The sequence below is a fragment of the Pan paniscus genome, chromosome 6 (genome assembly GCF_029289425.2).
Source record: "Pan paniscus chromosome 6, NHGRI_mPanPan1-v2.0_pri, whole genome shotgun sequence".
Lineage (NCBI taxonomy): Eukaryota > Metazoa > Chordata > Mammalia > Primates > Hominidae > Pan > Pan paniscus.
Genome location: NC_073255.2, coordinates 118,379,614 through 118,395,917, shown reverse-complemented (window position 1 = coordinate 118,395,917; position 16,304 = coordinate 118,379,614). Strand labels below are relative to the sequence as shown.

The window sequence follows — 16,304 nt, the reverse complement described above, 5'->3', positions numbered from 1 at the left end:
GACCAGCCTGGCCAACGTGGCAAAACCCCGTGTCTACTAAAGATAGAAAAAATAAGCTGGGCATGGTGGCCTGCGCCTGTAATCCCAGCTACTCGGGAGGCCAAGGCAGGAGAATCGCTTGACCTGGAAGGCAGAGGTTGACGTGAGCCCAGATCGGGCCACTGCACTCCAGCCTGGGTGAGAGAGAGAGACTTTGTCCCAGGAAAAAAAAAAAAAAAAAAACGAAAACAAAAACCAAAACTTAGGAGTTTTAAGAAAATTTACCAATTTGTCTTGGGCCACAAGCTGCCCGTGCAGTTGGACAAGCTGGCTTTAGTCCATTCTTTGTTGGAAGGGGAGGGGTAGTAAAATAATACCAAAGTGCCTTGTAAATTGTAAAAGGTCCCACATATTAAAGGCTATTAAGAATGCTCCCAGGGGAGGGAAATATTAAAACACTTAAAACCCATTTCACATTTATACCTTTAGTATGATTAGTTTATATGTATAGGCCGGGAGCAGTGGCTCACGACTGTAATCCCAGCACTTTGGGAGTCTGAGGCATGCAGATCACTTGAGGTCAGGAGTTCAAGACCAGCCTGGCCAACATGATGAGACGCCCATCTCTACTAAAGCTACAAAAATTAGCCAGGCGTCGTGGCGGGTGCCTATAATCCTAGCTACTCGGGAGGCTGAGGCAGGAGAATCACAACCTGGGAGGCGGAGGTTCAGTGAGCTGAGATCACGCCACTGCACTCCAGCTTGGGTGACAGAGCAAGACTTCATTTCAAATTAAATTAAAATATAAAAATTTGTATGTATTTACTCAACAAACATTTCTGCAGAGATCAACAATGTGCCAGGGCCTCTAGACTCAGATACCAGTGCCTGAGGCAGAGAAAGAGACTGCCCAAAGATAATTTTTGAATAGTTTGTAGCAAGTCAGCAAGAAGGAAGGAGGGTCTGGGGAAGGAGGGACCAAGGCTGTGTTCTGAATGTTGCTAGAGGAGAAAAGGTTCTGTAAGGGACAGAGGGATGCAGTCTAGAGGGGTAGGGAGCAGGTGGGAGGCTGCTTCCCAGACTTCACTACTTGGGAGGCCTACAGACCTGGGCTATGGCAGCCATTGTTACTATGGCTTAAGGGAGAGAAACAGAAGTGTGGATGCTTCTAACAAAGAGATAAAGAATAAATACATAAAGAGGGTAGGTATTGCATTGTTTTATTTTTACATACCCCTAAAGAGGGGTTAGAGGCCGGGCGAGGTGGCTTATGCCTGTAATCCCAGCACTTTGGGAGGCCGAGGCGGGCGGATCACTTGATATCAGAAGTTCGAGACCAGCCTCGCCAACACGGGGAAACCCCGTCTCTAGTAAAAATACAAAAAATTAGCCGGGCATGGTGGCGGGTGCCTGTAGTCCCAGCTACAGGCTGAGGCAGGAGAATGGCGTGAACCCGGGAGGTGGAGCTTGCAGTGAGCCGAGATAGAGCCACTGCACTCCAGCCTGGGCGACAAAGCGAGACTCCGTCTCAAAAAAAAAAAAAAAAAAAAAAAAAAAAGAGGGGTTAGAAATTTTGCTGAGGCCAGGCACCATGGCTCACGCCTGTAATGTCAGCTCTTTGGGAGGCCCAGGTGGGAGTATCATTTGAGGCCAGGAATTCGAGACCAGCCTGGGCAACATAGTAATACCCTGTCTCTACGAAAACTAAAAAATTAGCCAGGTATGGTGGTATACACCTGTGGTCCCAGCTACTAGGGAGGCAGAAGCAGGAGGATCACTTGAGGCCGGGAGTTCAAGACCACCCTGGGCAACATTGCAAGATCCCCATCTCTACCAAAAAAAAAAATTTTTTTTTAAAGAAATTTAGCCAGGCGTAGTAGTGTGTGTCTGTGGTCCCAGCTACTTGGGAGGCTGAGGCAGGAGCATGGCTTGAGCCCAGGAGTTCCAGGCTGTGGTGAGCTATGATCGCACCACTGCACTCCATCCTGGGCAACAGAGAGAGAGAGAGACCCTGTCTCTAAAAAAAAAAGGCGGGGGCAGGTTGGGGGAAAGGGGAATAGTATAACATCTAGGATTTGATTTCAAATAGTCCAGCAAAATACAACTGGCCCCCACACAATGTCATTTCATTGAATGTCATTTCATTATAACATTGATGATTTTCTAAAAATTGATTTTGGGCTGGGACCACCATCTGTGTGGAGTTTGCATGGTCTCCCCATGTCTGCATGGCATGTTTGAAAATTTTCATAATAATAATCCACTTTTTTTTTTTTTTTGAGACATGGTCTCACTCTGTTGCCCAGGCTGGAGTGCAGTGGCACAATCTTGGCTCACTGCATCCTCAACCTCCTGGGCTCAAGAGATCCTCCTGCCTCACAGCCTCCTGAGTAGCTGGGACTACAGGTATACATCACCACACTCAGTTTTTTGTTTTTTTTTTTAAGATGGAGTCTCACTCTGTCGCCAGGCTGGAGTGCAGTGGCGTGATCTCGACTCACTGCAACCTCCGCCTCCCAGGTTGAAGTGATTCTCCTGCCTCAGCCTCCCAAGTAGCTGGGACTACAGGTGCCCGCCACCACACCTGGCTAATTTTTGTATTTTAAGTAGAGACGGGGTTTCACCATGTTGGCCAGGATGGTCTCAATCTCTTGACCTCGTGATCTGCCCGCCTCGGCCTCCCAAAGTGCTAATTTTTTAAATTTTTTGTAGAGATGGGGATCTCGTTATATTGCCCAGGCTGGTCACGAACTCCTGGGCTCAAGCGATCCTCCCACCTTGGAGTAGCTGGAATTATAGGTGCACATCACCATGCCCAGCTATTTTTTTTTTTATTTTTTGTAGAGATGGGGTCTTGCTATTATATTGTCCAAACTGGTCTCAAGCGATCCTCCTTCCTCGACCTCCCAAAGTGCGGAGATTACAGGCATGAGCCACCACCGGGATCCGGCAATAATCCACTTTTAAAAATAAGGAATGGGGGGAATAATGCAGTTGCTGTGAAAACCAAAGGAGAATGACAGTAACAGCCACAGCCGCCCCACAGCAGGGACTGGGAACTTCTGGGTGGGCATGCAGCACACCTCCCAGCCTGTGCCTTCCGTCTCTTCTGTGTGTCTCTAGGCCAATGGCAGCAATTGACTACAAGTAAGGGAATCCCTCGCCTCCCTGCAAGCTCCTCCCCTTTCTCCCCGAGCCCCGCCCTCTGCAGCCCCTCCCTGCAAGAGTGGGGCTAGGGCCCGGCAGGTGTGGGGTTAAGGGAGTCTGTTTGGGGCCCCCAGGAGCAGCAGCCTAAGCAGTGGCTGCAGCAACTGCAACAGCAGCGGCTGTGGCAGGCCTGGCCCCGGGCCAGCTGGCGGGAAGCCCCAGGAGGGAGGGAGGAGGAAGGGGAGGAAGAGGGGAAGGAGGAGGAGGAGGAGGAGAGAAGCAGTCAGCAGGCCCGAGGAGGCAGGACTTCCTGGTGTGGGGGTTGTCAACAGCCCAGAAAGAGAAAGACGGAGAGGCAGAGACCCAGGGGAGCCGAGGAGCGGAGACACGGACCCAGCAGGGTCACGCGGGAGGAGACTCGGGACACCCACTCGCTGGCTGCCACCCGGAGCAGAGGGGGGCTCGGCCGCCCCGTCCCACATCAGTCTCCAGACCCTTGGGGCTTCAGAGGCCGCTCCTAGGCTCCTCGGAGGAGGCGCGGGTTCCTTCTTTTCCGGAGAGCAAACTTTCCTCGGAGATGCCTGGCAGGATGAGCTGCGGCCCCCGGAGAGGACGGGACAGCCTCTGATCGCCGTCTGCGTGCCCCGCCACTGCCCATGGCCAGGAGGCCCCAGGGAACGGACAGCCCGACCTCTTAGGCGCCGGGACCCTCAGGCTCAGATCAGTGGCCGAGGCCCCAGAGGTAGGGTTCAGGGCTGGGTGGGGCGCTGGGGGGTAGCCGGGCAGGGCCTGCCCCAGAGATGTGGGAGCTGGGGTGAGGGTGGGGGCTCGAGGCCCAGGAGAGGTCTCTCTGAGTGGCTGGGCCAGGCTGGGGAGCTGCTTCACCCTGGTTCTCCCAGGCCCTGGAGTCCGAGCTCTTGGGACAATACGGGCCCCCTGAGTCAGAATCCCAGGCGAGAAATGCCCAACTCTGGGACTCATCTGCCTCTTTCTACTCTGAGTGCCTTCTTGGATCCAGTCCCCTCTGCCCTGGTCTCTGTCATCTCTTGCCTGTCTCTGGGTCTCTGACGGTTTCCCCTTCCCCCACTCTGCTCCCCGGAGAGGAAGCCCCGGAGGTGGCCTGCCCACTGGTTTCTCTCCCACACACACACACACACACACACACTCTCTCTCTCTCTCTCTCTCTCTCTCCCTCTTTTTCCAGTTTGCAAACTCAGCTCTGGAGTTCAGCAGCAACAGCAGCAGGAAAAACCTGCCCCTGCTCCCCCCTCCCGCCACCTCCCCTCTCCTCTTCTCCCCTCACCCAGCAGGCACCCCCGGTTCCCGCCAGGCCCTCCTGCCATGTCGGACCCAGACGTCCCCAGGGGCTCGGATGTCCCCGCCATGTGGCCCCCTTGTTCCAGGGGTGCCTGAGCCCCTTCAAGGAGCCCCAACCCACCCCCAACCTTGGCCCAGCCCTGAGCCCCAGGGACCATGAGCGGGGGCAAGAAGAAGAGTAGTTTCCAAATCACCAGCGTCACCACGGACTATGAGGGCCCGGGGAGCCCAGGGGCTTCGGATCCCCCTACCCCACAGCCCCCAACCGGGCCCCCGCCCCGCCTGCCCAATGGGGAGCCCAGCCCCGATCCGGGGGGCAAGGGCACCCCCCGGAATGGCTCCCCACCACCTGGGGCCCCTTCCTCCCGTTTCCGGGTGGTGAAGCTGCCCCACGGCCTGGGAGAGCCTTATCGCCGCGGTCGCTGGACGTGTGTGGATGTTTATGAGCGAGACCTGGAGCCCCACAGCTTCGGCCGACTCCTGGAGGGAATTCGAGGGGCCTCAGGGGGCGCCGGGGGCAGATCTTTGGATTCCAGGTTGGAGCTGGCCAGCCTTGGCCTGGGCGCCCCCACCCCACAGTCAGGCCTGTCTCAGGGCCCCACCTCCTGGCTCCGTCCACCCCCCACCTCTCCTGGACCTCAGGCCCGCTCCTTCACTGGGGGACTGGGCCAGCTGGTGGTGCCCAGCAAAGCCAAGGCAGAGAAACCCCCACTGTCGGCCTCCTCACCCCAGCAGCGCCCCCCAGAGCCTGAGACCGGTGAGAGTGCGGGCACATCCCGGGCTGCCACGCCCCTGCCCTCTCTGAGGGTGGAAGCGGAGGCTGGGGGCTCAGGGGCCAGGACCCCTCCACTGTCCCGGAGGAAAGCTGTAGACATGCGGCTGCGGATGGAGTTGGGTGCTCCAGAAGAGATGGGGCAGGTAAGACCTGGGTTCTAGGGCTGGCCCATCAGCCCTGGCCTAACCTCTATCTTGAGCCTCCCTCCTCCTCCTCCCCCTCCTCCTCCTCCCCCTCACCCTCCTCTTCCTCCTCCTCCTCCTCCTTCTCCATCACTTTATAAGATCAGATAGCCCTCTTCTCTGTGCCTGCCAGGTCACTCTGAAGCCCCTTCCTCCTCCTTCGTTTTCTGTCTCAGCCTCCTTCCTGTTTTTCTGCACCTTCTCTCTTTCTCCCTGGCCTCTGATTCTCTGTCTTGGTCTTCATGTAGCCTGTAGCATATGTGGCCCCCTCATCAGGCCTTCTTCTGTCTTGGTCTCAGCCCCTCTGCCTCTAGGTGATGAGGGTGGAGGCCCCAGCTGGATAGCTGGGTAGCTGGGTCCCTAGGGGAGGAGCTGCCAGGATTTGGGGAGGAAAAGTAAAAGGTAGGCCTTGTGCGCTGCCAGTCTCTGCACTGCAGCCCCATCCTGAATGTGGGGGTCTTTCTTTTCCCCCAGCCACCCATCTCAGTCCTGCCTCCAGCTTTGCTGTAAGCCAAGTGTCACTAAGAAATTGGGTGGGGGAAACACCTCTCAGGGACAGGGAGGGGGCCTGCTGGTTGATCCATTTCACCCCCCCAGTTGTCTGGCTCACCCCCGTCCATCTGAGCCTCTCTGTGATTGATAACTCGAGGGTGACCACTGTGGAGTGGGAGAGAAGAGCCCCAGAAGGGAATTCAGTCCCATACTCTTTCTCCTTCCTGTCTCCAAAAGAGGAACAAGTCCGGGCTGTGGGGGCAGGATGCCTGGGTCCCCGTGGTGGGGGTGAGCAGCCAGAGACAGAAGGTTGGATACTTCTGTCCTGTGGGAGAATATAACACCTCGGAGGTCTGGGGAAAGGCAGGGAGTGTGAGGATGCGAACTCTTTCCCCTTCCTGGCCTTGGGCACAAACCACAGTATAAAAATAACCTGGGACTGGATGTCTGGGTCCTGTCAGGACCGGTCAGGACTGGCTCCCCCCAAACCCCTCCTGGCCTCAAGCTCACGTCTCTCATGATGCCCCCTCCTACCCCCCCTCCCCCAACTCTTCTTGAACTCTTGCATTCAGCACCCACCCCAGGGGAGAAGATGCTGTTTCTCTTCCTGTCCTGTCCCCAGACTCTTCCAAAGCAAACCCCCTTGGCCTCCAGCTTCCCTGCTCTCTGTCCTTAAGCCTGGCCTGAGCTTCTCTTGGGGCCACAGACCCTGCCTCTCTCTCTCAGTGCCCCCTACTCCCCAGCCTTCCCCCACCTCCTGACGGTCTTCTGTTTGCACGCATCTGTTTTGCTATTTCCTTGCCCAAAAGTCTGTCTCCCTTCCACGTCCCCTCATGCCTCTTCTCCCTCTTAACAGAGGGGAGTGGTGGAGAAGGGCCAGGGGACACCACCTGGGCCCCCTTCCTCTGCTCTGTCCCTTAACCACCCTGGACTCTCTGTTCTTGGCTTTTCTGAGAAGCTGGGGCCTCCCGGGGCCTCACAGAGGCGTCTTGTCATGTTCCTGTCACCCCCGCCCTTTTTGCTGCTGCCCCCAGAGCCTGTTGGGCTATGCAGGTCCACGCCCAGGCTCCGCCTCCCCCCAGCTCCACAACCAGCTCCCCCCCCAACCCCAGGGCAGAGCGCAGGAGCAGAATTCCACCTGAGTCCGAGAAGTTTGAGAGGGGAAGCGAGAGTTGGGGGTGGGTGAGGGGATGGAGGAGCAGTTTCTGAGGATCCATTCATTCTACAAATAGCTACTGAGCAAACTGACCTTCTAGCAGGGGAGAAACACAATAAATACTTTAATTTCAGATAATGTTAGGTGCTATAAAAAAATGAAATAGTTCAGTAGACCAGTGAATGATGGGGAAATGCCTCTCTAAGAGGTGACATTGGAGTCATTTTAAGAAGGCAGCCTGGGTGCAGTGGTTCACGCCTGTAATCCCAGCATTTTGGGAGGCCGAGGCGGGCAGATCACTTGAGGTCAGGAGTTCAAGACCAGCCTGGCCAACATGGTGAAACCCCGTCGTCTCTACTAAAAATAAAAAAATTAGCCAGGTGTGATGGCAGGTGCCGGTAGTCCCGGCTACTCAGGAGGCTGAGGCAGGAGAATCAGTTTAACCTGGAAGGCATAGGTTACAGTGAGCCAAGATCACGTCACTGCACTCCAGCATGGGCAACGGAGCGAGACTCCAGTAAAGGCACAGGCTGGGAGCGGTGGCTCATTCTCCCAGCACTTTGGGAGGCTGAGGCAGGAGGATCACTTGAGCCCAGGAGTTTGAGACCAGCCAGGACAACATACTGAGACCCTGTGTTAACCAAAAATAAAAAATTAGCCAGTTATGATGGTGCATGCCTGTAGTCCCAGCTACTCGGGTGGCTGAGGCTGGAGGATCGCTTAAGCTCAGGAATTCAAGGCTGCAGTGAGCCATGATTGTGCCACTGCACTCCAGCCTGGGTGACAGAGTGAGACTGTCTCAAAAAAATAAAAATAAAACATAAAAGAAGGCAGACACTCTGCGTAGCCTCTGATTAGGGGTCCCGGCCCAGTGGGAGCTGGGGCATTGGAGTCTATTCTGGGTTCCTCCATCAGTCACCCCCTCCTCCCACTTGGGAGACTCTCTCTAATGTCCCATACACCACTCCTCCCATTCCTTAGGTTGACCCACTTCTTGCTTCTAGTACCTGTCTAATGCCTTCTCCAGAGCTGGAGGAGGGAAGGACTGCGGGGACAGGACTCCTGGGTCCTTGAAAGAGAGTGGGGAGGTGGAGAGGGAGGAAGGCTAATAGGCAAGTTTTAAGGCAGCTGGTTCCTTTCTTTTCTCTTTTCATGTGATGGTTCCTACCTCTCCGCCTCCAGGTGCCCCCACTTGACTCTCGCCCCAGCTCCCCGGCCCTCTACTTCGCCCACGATGCCAGCCTGGTTCACAAATCTCCAGACCCCTTCGGAGCAGTAGCAGCTCAGAAGTTCAGCCTGGCCCACTCCATGTTGGCCATCAGTGGTCACCTAGACAGCGACGATGATAGGTAGGTGGGCTTCGTGGGGTGGTGGGGCGTGGGGTTCAGGTTCCCCGCCCAGCACCCGGGGTAGCTGTAAGAAAGTGCCTGGTAGGCATCCTTCCCCCAGGTTGAACTTGGAGAGGACCTCTTAGAGAAACCTGGCCTGGGCATAGCCACTGCACACAGTTGATTTCGGACCCACTCCCTCTCTGTGGAGAGGGCTGGGTGGGACTCCCTGGCTCAGAACTATCAGGTCACAGACTTTTTTAGAGTCTGAAGGGAGTCATTGTTGTCAGATTCCAGAGCTCTTGCAGATTTAGAGATCATCTGGCCAACCCAGGAACCCACTGGCAAATGCATGCTCTAGACAGAATAGCAAATCAGGCCAGGGCACAGTGGCTCCCGCCTGTACTCATAGTGCTTTGGGAGGCCCAGGCAGGAAAATTGCTTGAGGCCTGGAGTTCAAGACCAAGCCCTGGCAATGTAGCGAGACCTCATCTCTAAAAAGAAAAAGAAAGAAAGAAAGAAAAAAAAAAAAAAAAAAAAATATATATATATATATATATATATATATATACATAAAGGAAGTAGGCTGGGCATGGTGGCTCATGCCTGTAATCCCAGCACTTTAGGAGGCTGAAGCGGGCAGATCACCTGAGGTCAGGAGTTCGAGGCCAGCCTTGCCAACACGGTGAAACCCTGTCTGTACTAAAAATACAAAAATTAGCCGGGCGTGGTGGTACGTGCCTGTAATCCCAGCTACTCAGGAGGCTGAGGCAGGAGAATCACTTGAACCCAGGAGGCAGAGGGTGCAGTGAGCCGAGATCGCACCACTGCACTCCAGCGTGGGTGACAGAGCGAGACTCCGCCTCAAAAAAAAAACAATAAAAAAAACTGAAAAAGAATGGAAATCAGTTTCCTCCCAGTTCCATCTCCCTCTTCCTCTCCTAACAAAGGACTGGGACTCCCTAACAGCACCTGTGGAGCGTGACATCCTGATAGCCCACAGGGTCTACTTTAGGATCCTAAGATTTCTAGAACCGAGAAAGCAAGTCCCTAAGATGGGCCAGCTAGGAACAGAATCAGAGCTAGGAACGGCAAAGGGGCAGGGGCAGCACTGCAGAGAGTGACTTTCTGGGGTTCTCCCTTTAGGGGACAGTGCTCTGTTGGGTGGGTTTTCAGGGCCAGGTGTCACCGTTCCTAAGAAAGCCAGCAAGCTGAAAAGGGAGGCCCAGAATCGTGAGCCAGAGATAGCCAGGCTGCCTGCTTCTCCCCGGGGACTGATAGGAACCGGGCAGAAGGGCTGGGGAGTCACCGCTTTTCTTTTGGAGGGAGGAGTGGGACTTCCCGTGGGAGGTTTTCAAGGGGAGGGACTTCCTGCTTGGAAGGAAATTGGGCGTGGGGCTTCGAGAGTGGGTGAGTGGGTGCCTGAGGGACCTATTCCAGATGGGAGTCGCTCCTTCCTGTCCTCCCCAGATCAGGGGCCACTCGCTGGGATCAGGGACTCAAGCCCACCACTGATAGGGTCCTGCGGCCTCAGGGAGGATAGGGACCTGGCAAAGGAGGTGGCCAGGAGCTGGTGGGATGGAGGGCAAGGGTGCCAGTGCTGGGTGGGGCTGGGCGGGGCTGGGCAGGACTGGGTGGCTTCTGCATGCCCCATTCCCACTCTCAGGAATGTGCGAGGTGTGAGGTTGGCCAGGGCCGGGAGAGTCACCTGCTGCCATCACTGCTATTCTCAGCGTTTCCCGCCCTCTCCCTCTCCCACTTGGGAGGTTCCCTGGCAAGAGGACTCCCCGTCCCTCCTCCACCCCTGTTGAGTTCACAGCCCAGCCTCCTGCTGTCTCTGTCTTAGAGGATTCAACCTCCTGAGGCCTCCGTCTTTCCCCTGTACCCTCCTTCCCTGCCTCCCTCCATCCCACCCCCTCCCTGCACACCCCAATCTGACCGGTCCGGTTCCCAGCCTCCACTTCACCCTGCTGTGCTCCAAGGCTCTTGGGGATCTGTCCCAGCCCAGCCCCTCAAGCCCCACCCTGCCAGGCCAGCGGGTTTGGGTTGGGCCACCCCCTGCCCCCTAGGAATGGGACATGTAGGCCCCACCTCTCCTGTCTGGTGTGCACAGAGCTGGCAGGACAGGATGCCAGTGGCCTGGGACCTCCCTCTTAAGAGGGAAGGTGGGCTGAGATGTTCAGTGCCTGGATCACAGGGAGGGAGTTGGGGACGCCTGACCAGTCCCTGAATCTGGGGATGGGCGAACAGAGGGTGCAGGTGAATCTAGAATGCTCACGTGCCCCAGGGCTGGAAATCCTTGTCCCCTCCTGGCAGGCAGGAGGTAATTAAGGTGTGAAGAAGTGGATGGAAGGAATGGGGGTGGGGGCAGTGACCGGCCTGGGGGATCCAGGCATTATACAGAATGGATCCCAGGGACTTGGGAAAGAAAAGGTACATTTATTTATCCAGTGCCTCCCTTGGGTCCAGTACTGCCTTCTCCCTTCTAATCCTAAAAAGCAGTTCTGTTCTCCCACTTGCCAGATGAAGTATCTGAGACTCAGAGAAGGAGGTTTTTTTTGTTTTGTTTTTGTTTTTTTCTTTTTTAGATGGAGTCTTGCTCTGTTTCCCAAGCTGGAATGCAGTGGCACGATCTTGGCTCACTGCAACCTCTGCCTCCTGGGTTTAAGCGATTCTCCTGGCTCAGCCTCCCCAGTAGCTGGGACTACAGGGGCATGCCACCACGCCTGGCTAATTTTTGTATTTTTAGTAGAAACGGGGTTTCACCATGTTGGCCAGGCTGATCTCAAACTCCTGACCTCAGGTGATCCACCCACCTCAACCTCCCAAAGTGCTGGGATTACAAGTGTGAGCCACCTCGCCCGGCCAGGAGGGTTTTAGAAACTTGCCCAAGAGCCACCCAGCTAGTTTAAGTGGCTGGACTGCAGCTGGAGCCTGGGTCCAACTCCAAAGCCACACCTTCTCCACTGTCCTACTGGGATGCCTGTGTCCCAGGCAAAGAGGTGGCGGCAATGGTCTACGATATCCTTTCTCTCTAGGACAGTCAGGGACAGCTCTCCCAAGCAGGGCAGGGAGCCAGCCCCCCTTCCCCCTCCCTGACCTCCCCAGCCCTGCCCCAAAGACACCACAGATCCGGGACAGCGGAGAGACAGGGCAGCTGGATGACACTTTCTTGGCCCCAGACCTAGGCCCTGGGGGATCCCCTGAACCCACTGGAGAGTGTGCAGGGCTGGCCCCTGTCCCCAAGATCCCAGGCTCCCCATTTCTCCCAGGTGTCCTGCTTTTTATCTCATCTTCATGTTGAGGCCGTTTTATTTGACCCTCAAAGAGGAAGACCAGCTTCTAGGGCTGTCCCCGCCCCAGGACCAAGAGTCCTGCAGGGCTAAGTCTCCCACTGTGCATGTCACACACTGCACAACTAACTCCAGGGGGTGCCGCTCATATTTGAAATCACAGTCAATGCTTGTAGTCCCGACAGTTTTCCAGAAGATGGCATTAAGGATCTCGAAGAAGGGGGCATTTTCTAATCCATACAAACTTGCTTTTGGGCTTGTGGTGGAGGTCGATCCTGTCTCAGCAGCCCCTACTTTCCTCCCCCGGACCCTGTCAAAGAATTCTAGCACAGTGCCCACAACCCCTCGCTTTGGGGTCCTAAAGGGAAGGGCCTGCATTGCCAGAGCCCTGGTCCCTTGAAGTGTGTGTTAGAATGTTCCAATAGAGGCCCGGCGCGGTGACTCACACCTGTAATCCCAGGACTTTGGGAGGCTGAGGTGGGTGGATCATGAGGTCAGGAGTTCAAGACCAGCCTGGCCAACATGGTGAAACCCCATTTTGCCAGAGGCTCCCCGGCAAAAATACAAAAATTAGCTGGGCATGGTGGCTCATGCCTGTAATCTCAGCTACTCTGGAGGCTGAGGCAGGAGAATCACTTGAACCCAGAGGTGGAGGTTCCAATGAGCGAAAATCCCGCCATTGCACTCCAGCCTGGGCAACAAGAGCAAAAACTCCCAGGCGCTAGACAAACAGAAGACAGTCACCTGTTGGCTAACAAACGTTTATTGCTGTATTATTCCTTTATCTCTGGTGAGAATGAACACCTTACTTGACATCTTTACCCCTGAGTCTCTGCCCAGCAGGGCCCATGTTCCTATCCCTGTGTATCCAACCCCTTTGGTCTCTGTGAGTGTTTAATGGGGTGGGGCGGTATTGGGCTTTCTGTGGTGGCTCCATCTCCACCCAAGTGTTGCTGATTGAAATAGCTCGAAAATTACTTTGACCCTCCTGCTGGCAGACCCACCTCCACCCTTCAACTTCTCCTCTCCCACCACCCCAAGAGTCCCAGATGCCCTTCCCCCACCCACCCCATCCTGCTCGCTCAGGCCTAGTCACCTCCTTAGTTGCTCCACCTGTCAGCGCCTTCTGCACCCAGAGCTGGGATGAGAAATGGAAAATTCCCAGCTCCCTTGTGCTCCCTTCCTGGCTGCAGGACCTTATCCAGGGGTCACCTTGAATTGAGTGCTGATCCCCCTGCAGGAAAGCAAGTCTGAGCTGACAGCCAGGAGGGAGGGCTTACAAGGGAGTCCAGGGATGTGGGCTGCAGTGCCATGAGGCCCCTGCTCCAAGAGGGGCCCAGCTGGGGGCTGGAGGGCAGGACTGGGGATCCCGCCACAGCGCCAGAGTGCAGGGGTGCAAGGGTGGGTCGGGAGCCTCAGGGCAAGAGCCTGGGGCCTGAGGGGTGGGAGAGGGAGCCTTGGAGGATGAGGTCGGCACAAGGGCCTGCGCAGGTGGGGCCTGAGAATGGGGCTTGAGGGAGAGCCAGGTTCTGGGACCAGGAGCCCAACGTCGTGGAGCCCGCCTGGAGCCCGGCCCTGGGGGCTGTTGAGCCAGGCCTGAGTCGCCCTCTGGTGGCCACTTCCCAGACTGCAGCCAGACCCTGTCACCCCGGACTCCCAGCCCTCTTCCAAGCCCTGTTGCTCCTCTTCCCAGTGTCCCTTCTCCAAGCTCACTTCCCTTCCTCTCCTCAAACCCTCGCTTCCTCTGAGACCCCAGACCCAGGTCCCAGGCCCATAGGCGGTTTTTTGTTTTTTTTTTTTAAGACAGAGTTTTGCTCTTGTTGTCCAGGCTGGAATTCAGTGGCACGATCTCGGCTCACTGCAACCTCCGCCTCCCAGGTTCAAGCGATTCTCCTGCCTCAGCCTCCAGAGTAGCTAGGATTACAGGCACCCCCCACCACGCCCAGCTAATTTTTTGTACTTTTAGTAGAGCCAGGGTTTCACCATGTTGGCCAGGCTGGTCTCAAACTTCTGACCTCAGGTGATCCACTCGCCTCAGCCTCCCAAAGTGCTGGGATTACAGGCGTGAGCCACCACACCTGGCTTTTTTTTGAGACAAGATCTCACTCTGTCGTCCAGGCTGGAGTGCAGTAGCATGATCTCGGCTCACTGCAACCTCCACCTCCTGGGTTCAAGCGATTCTCCTGCCTCAGCCTCCTGAGTAGCTGGAATTGCTGGCACCCTCCACCACGCCTGGCTAATTTTTGTATTTTCAGTAGAGATGGGGTTTCCCCATGTTGGCCAGGCTGGTCTCAAACTCCTGACCTCAAGTGATACACCCACCTTGGCCTCCCAAAGTGCTGGGATTACAGGTGTGAGCCACCACGCCTGGCCTTTACGCTGTATTCATCTTCTAGGGCTTTGGGCTCAGTTTCTGTTGCCATGGTAACCTTTCCCATTTTTGGTCTTCTCTGGAGACTCAGGGACCCTCTGGCCAGATCCCAGGGGTCACCCATGATGTGAGCCTTGTGGGGTTTTTTGGTGGGAGAGCGCTCATGATCTATGGAAGACCACGAGCACATCAGAACGCCCCCTACCCCAGCCACCTCCACCCTCTTTCCCAAGGCCTTGAGTGATGGAGGGGACAGGATGGGGTCGGAGGTGGCGAGGGGCCTCCGAAGGCCAGGCCCTTCCTCTCCCTTCACACCCTTCACTCCCCGCTCAGACCCAGGCTTCTGCCCCATGCCCCTCCCCTGGCCCAGCCACCAGCTGACTTCCTCGGCCGGCCCCCTCCCCTCCACTCTGGGATTGGTGCCAGGGTGAGAAGGGGACACTGGCACTGACCGTGTCTGGGAATTCCCGCCCACCGAGGAGCTGAAGGGAGGGGGGGTCCCCGTGTCCCCAAGGAGCCAATAGCAGCCAGGCCTTGCCCTTGGGGGGGTGGTGTATATCTTTCAGGCCAGCACCCCCGAGGCACTGTCTCCTCTCTGCCTGCCTGGCACCAGCCAGACCCCGCTCTGCCCGGGGGGCTCTGAGCCCCCCAGGCATTCCCTTCACTGCATCCCTCTCCATTGGGGGGGTGTCTAAGGACCCTTTCCCCTTGGGCATGGCCCAGCCAGGGGTCTCTGTCAAGTCCCTGGTGTCGTCTTATGAGACCCAAGTGGTGGGGATGGCTCCGGGGCCGCCCCAAAAAAGGGGCTGTGCCTCTTCCCCTTGCTCTCCCCGGGGTGCGTCCCCCATCCGAGGGACATCTGGGCCCCCGCCCCACCGGGGCCTGGGAGGCCCTGGGCAGCGGCCTTCAACCCGCAGGGGGATGGACAAAACCCTCCTCTCCCTCATTCTCTACTGTCACAGGTACAGGGGGGTGTGGGCGGGAGGCTGTGGTCCAAGAAACCAGCACCTGGGAAGGCTCCTCCTCTCCTCCCCTCACCTTCCTGTGTCTCTCCAGTGGCTCCGGAAGCCTGGTTGGCATTGACAACAAAATCGAGCAAGCCATGGTAAGAGAAGCCATCTTGGTCCCAGGAGATCCTGGCCCCCTTAAGCCATCCCTCCACCCCAGCCCTGTCCTCTTCCTTACCAGGGAACACCAACTCCCAGCTCCTCCATCCCTCTCCCTGCTGGGCTGCTGGGCATCCTCTGCCCCCTCCTGCCACCACCTCCACCCTTGACTTTGCCCAGCCTCTAGTCTGGCTACTGGTCCCCATCTCTGTCTTTGAGCCCTGACTCTGCCTCTGTCCCTCGTCCTTTTCCCCTGTCCCTTCCCTGCTTTGTCCCTCATCCTCTGGACACTGGGGACTGTCTCCCACCCCGGCCCTCAAGGCACTGGGCAGGGGATGAGGCACCCACCCCGTTGACGCTGTGCCTGTCCCGGGGCCCCCAGGACTTGGTGAAGTCCCACCTCATGTTTGCGGTCCGGGAGGAGGTGGAGGTGCTGAAGGAGCAGATCCGGGAACTGGCGGAGCGGAACGCTGCGCTGGAGCAGGAGAATGGGCTGCTGCGTGCCCTGGCCAGCCCGGAGCAGCTGGCTCAGCTGCCCTCCTCGGGGGTCCCACGGTTTGGGCCCCCTGCCCCCAATGGGCCCTCCGTCTGAGCCTCCCTTCCCTTACAATGTGCCTTTGGGGCTGCCCGGCCTTGTGTCAGCCGCCTGCCCCCTCTTCCTATGCAGCTTTAATGTCCCCGTGTTCCCGGGGTGGGAGTTCAAGGCTCAGTAATGGCCTGGTCCCCCGGCCCCTGCCCCATCTCCTCGTCATCCCCAGCCTTGATGGAGGAGGGAGGGCTTCAGGACGGGGCGTCAGAGGGAGCCCCCTCTGGGAGGGAACCAACCCCCACCCTCCCTCCTGGGACCCCCCAGCAGTAGACGGCTTGGGGGAGTCGGAGGCTCCCCGGCAGACACCCCACCCCCATCTTGTTCCCTTGAGGTGCCTCCTCTCCTGTGCCCAGAGGAGGGAGTGTGGACAGTATCTGGAAGTTCTGGGATTCAGGTTGTTATTAAAATAATAATAATAATTAAAAACTCTGAAGAAACTTGAATTTGGAGGTTGACATCTCGTTCGTTGCTTGTGTTCAGACTCAGGGGTCGCGCCTGCCGTTTAGGGCTCCCCTGAGATCTTTTGCAGACTGGGGAGGTTTAAAGCGTGGGAGACGGAGGAATTGAGA

General features: G+C 56.8%; 1 protein-coding gene across 2 annotated transcripts; it reads left to right on the top strand.

The window, feature by feature from the left end:
• Positions 1–3,038: 3,038 nt before the first annotated feature.
• On the top strand, positions 3,039–16,178 carry TSC22D4 (TSC22 domain family member 4). Of its 2 annotated transcripts, none has more exons than XM_003812918.6 (5): positions 3,039–3,868; positions 4,331–5,361; positions 8,231–8,397; positions 15,097–15,145; positions 15,529–16,178. In XM_003812918.6, the coding sequence occupies exons 2-5, from the start codon at positions 4,600–4,602 to the stop codon at positions 15,736–15,738; spliced, it is 1,188 nt and encodes a 395-aa protein (XP_003812966.1). In that variant the 5' UTR covers positions 3,039–3,868; positions 4,331–4,599; the 3' UTR covers positions 15,739–16,178. The 2 variants fall into 2 exon arrangements, with proteins under 2 accessions (XP_003812966.1, XP_034820486.1); XM_034964595.3 differs by having other exon boundaries at positions 3,365–3,868; positions 15,003–15,145; positions 15,529–15,629.
• Positions 16,179–16,304: the final 126 nt, after the last annotated feature.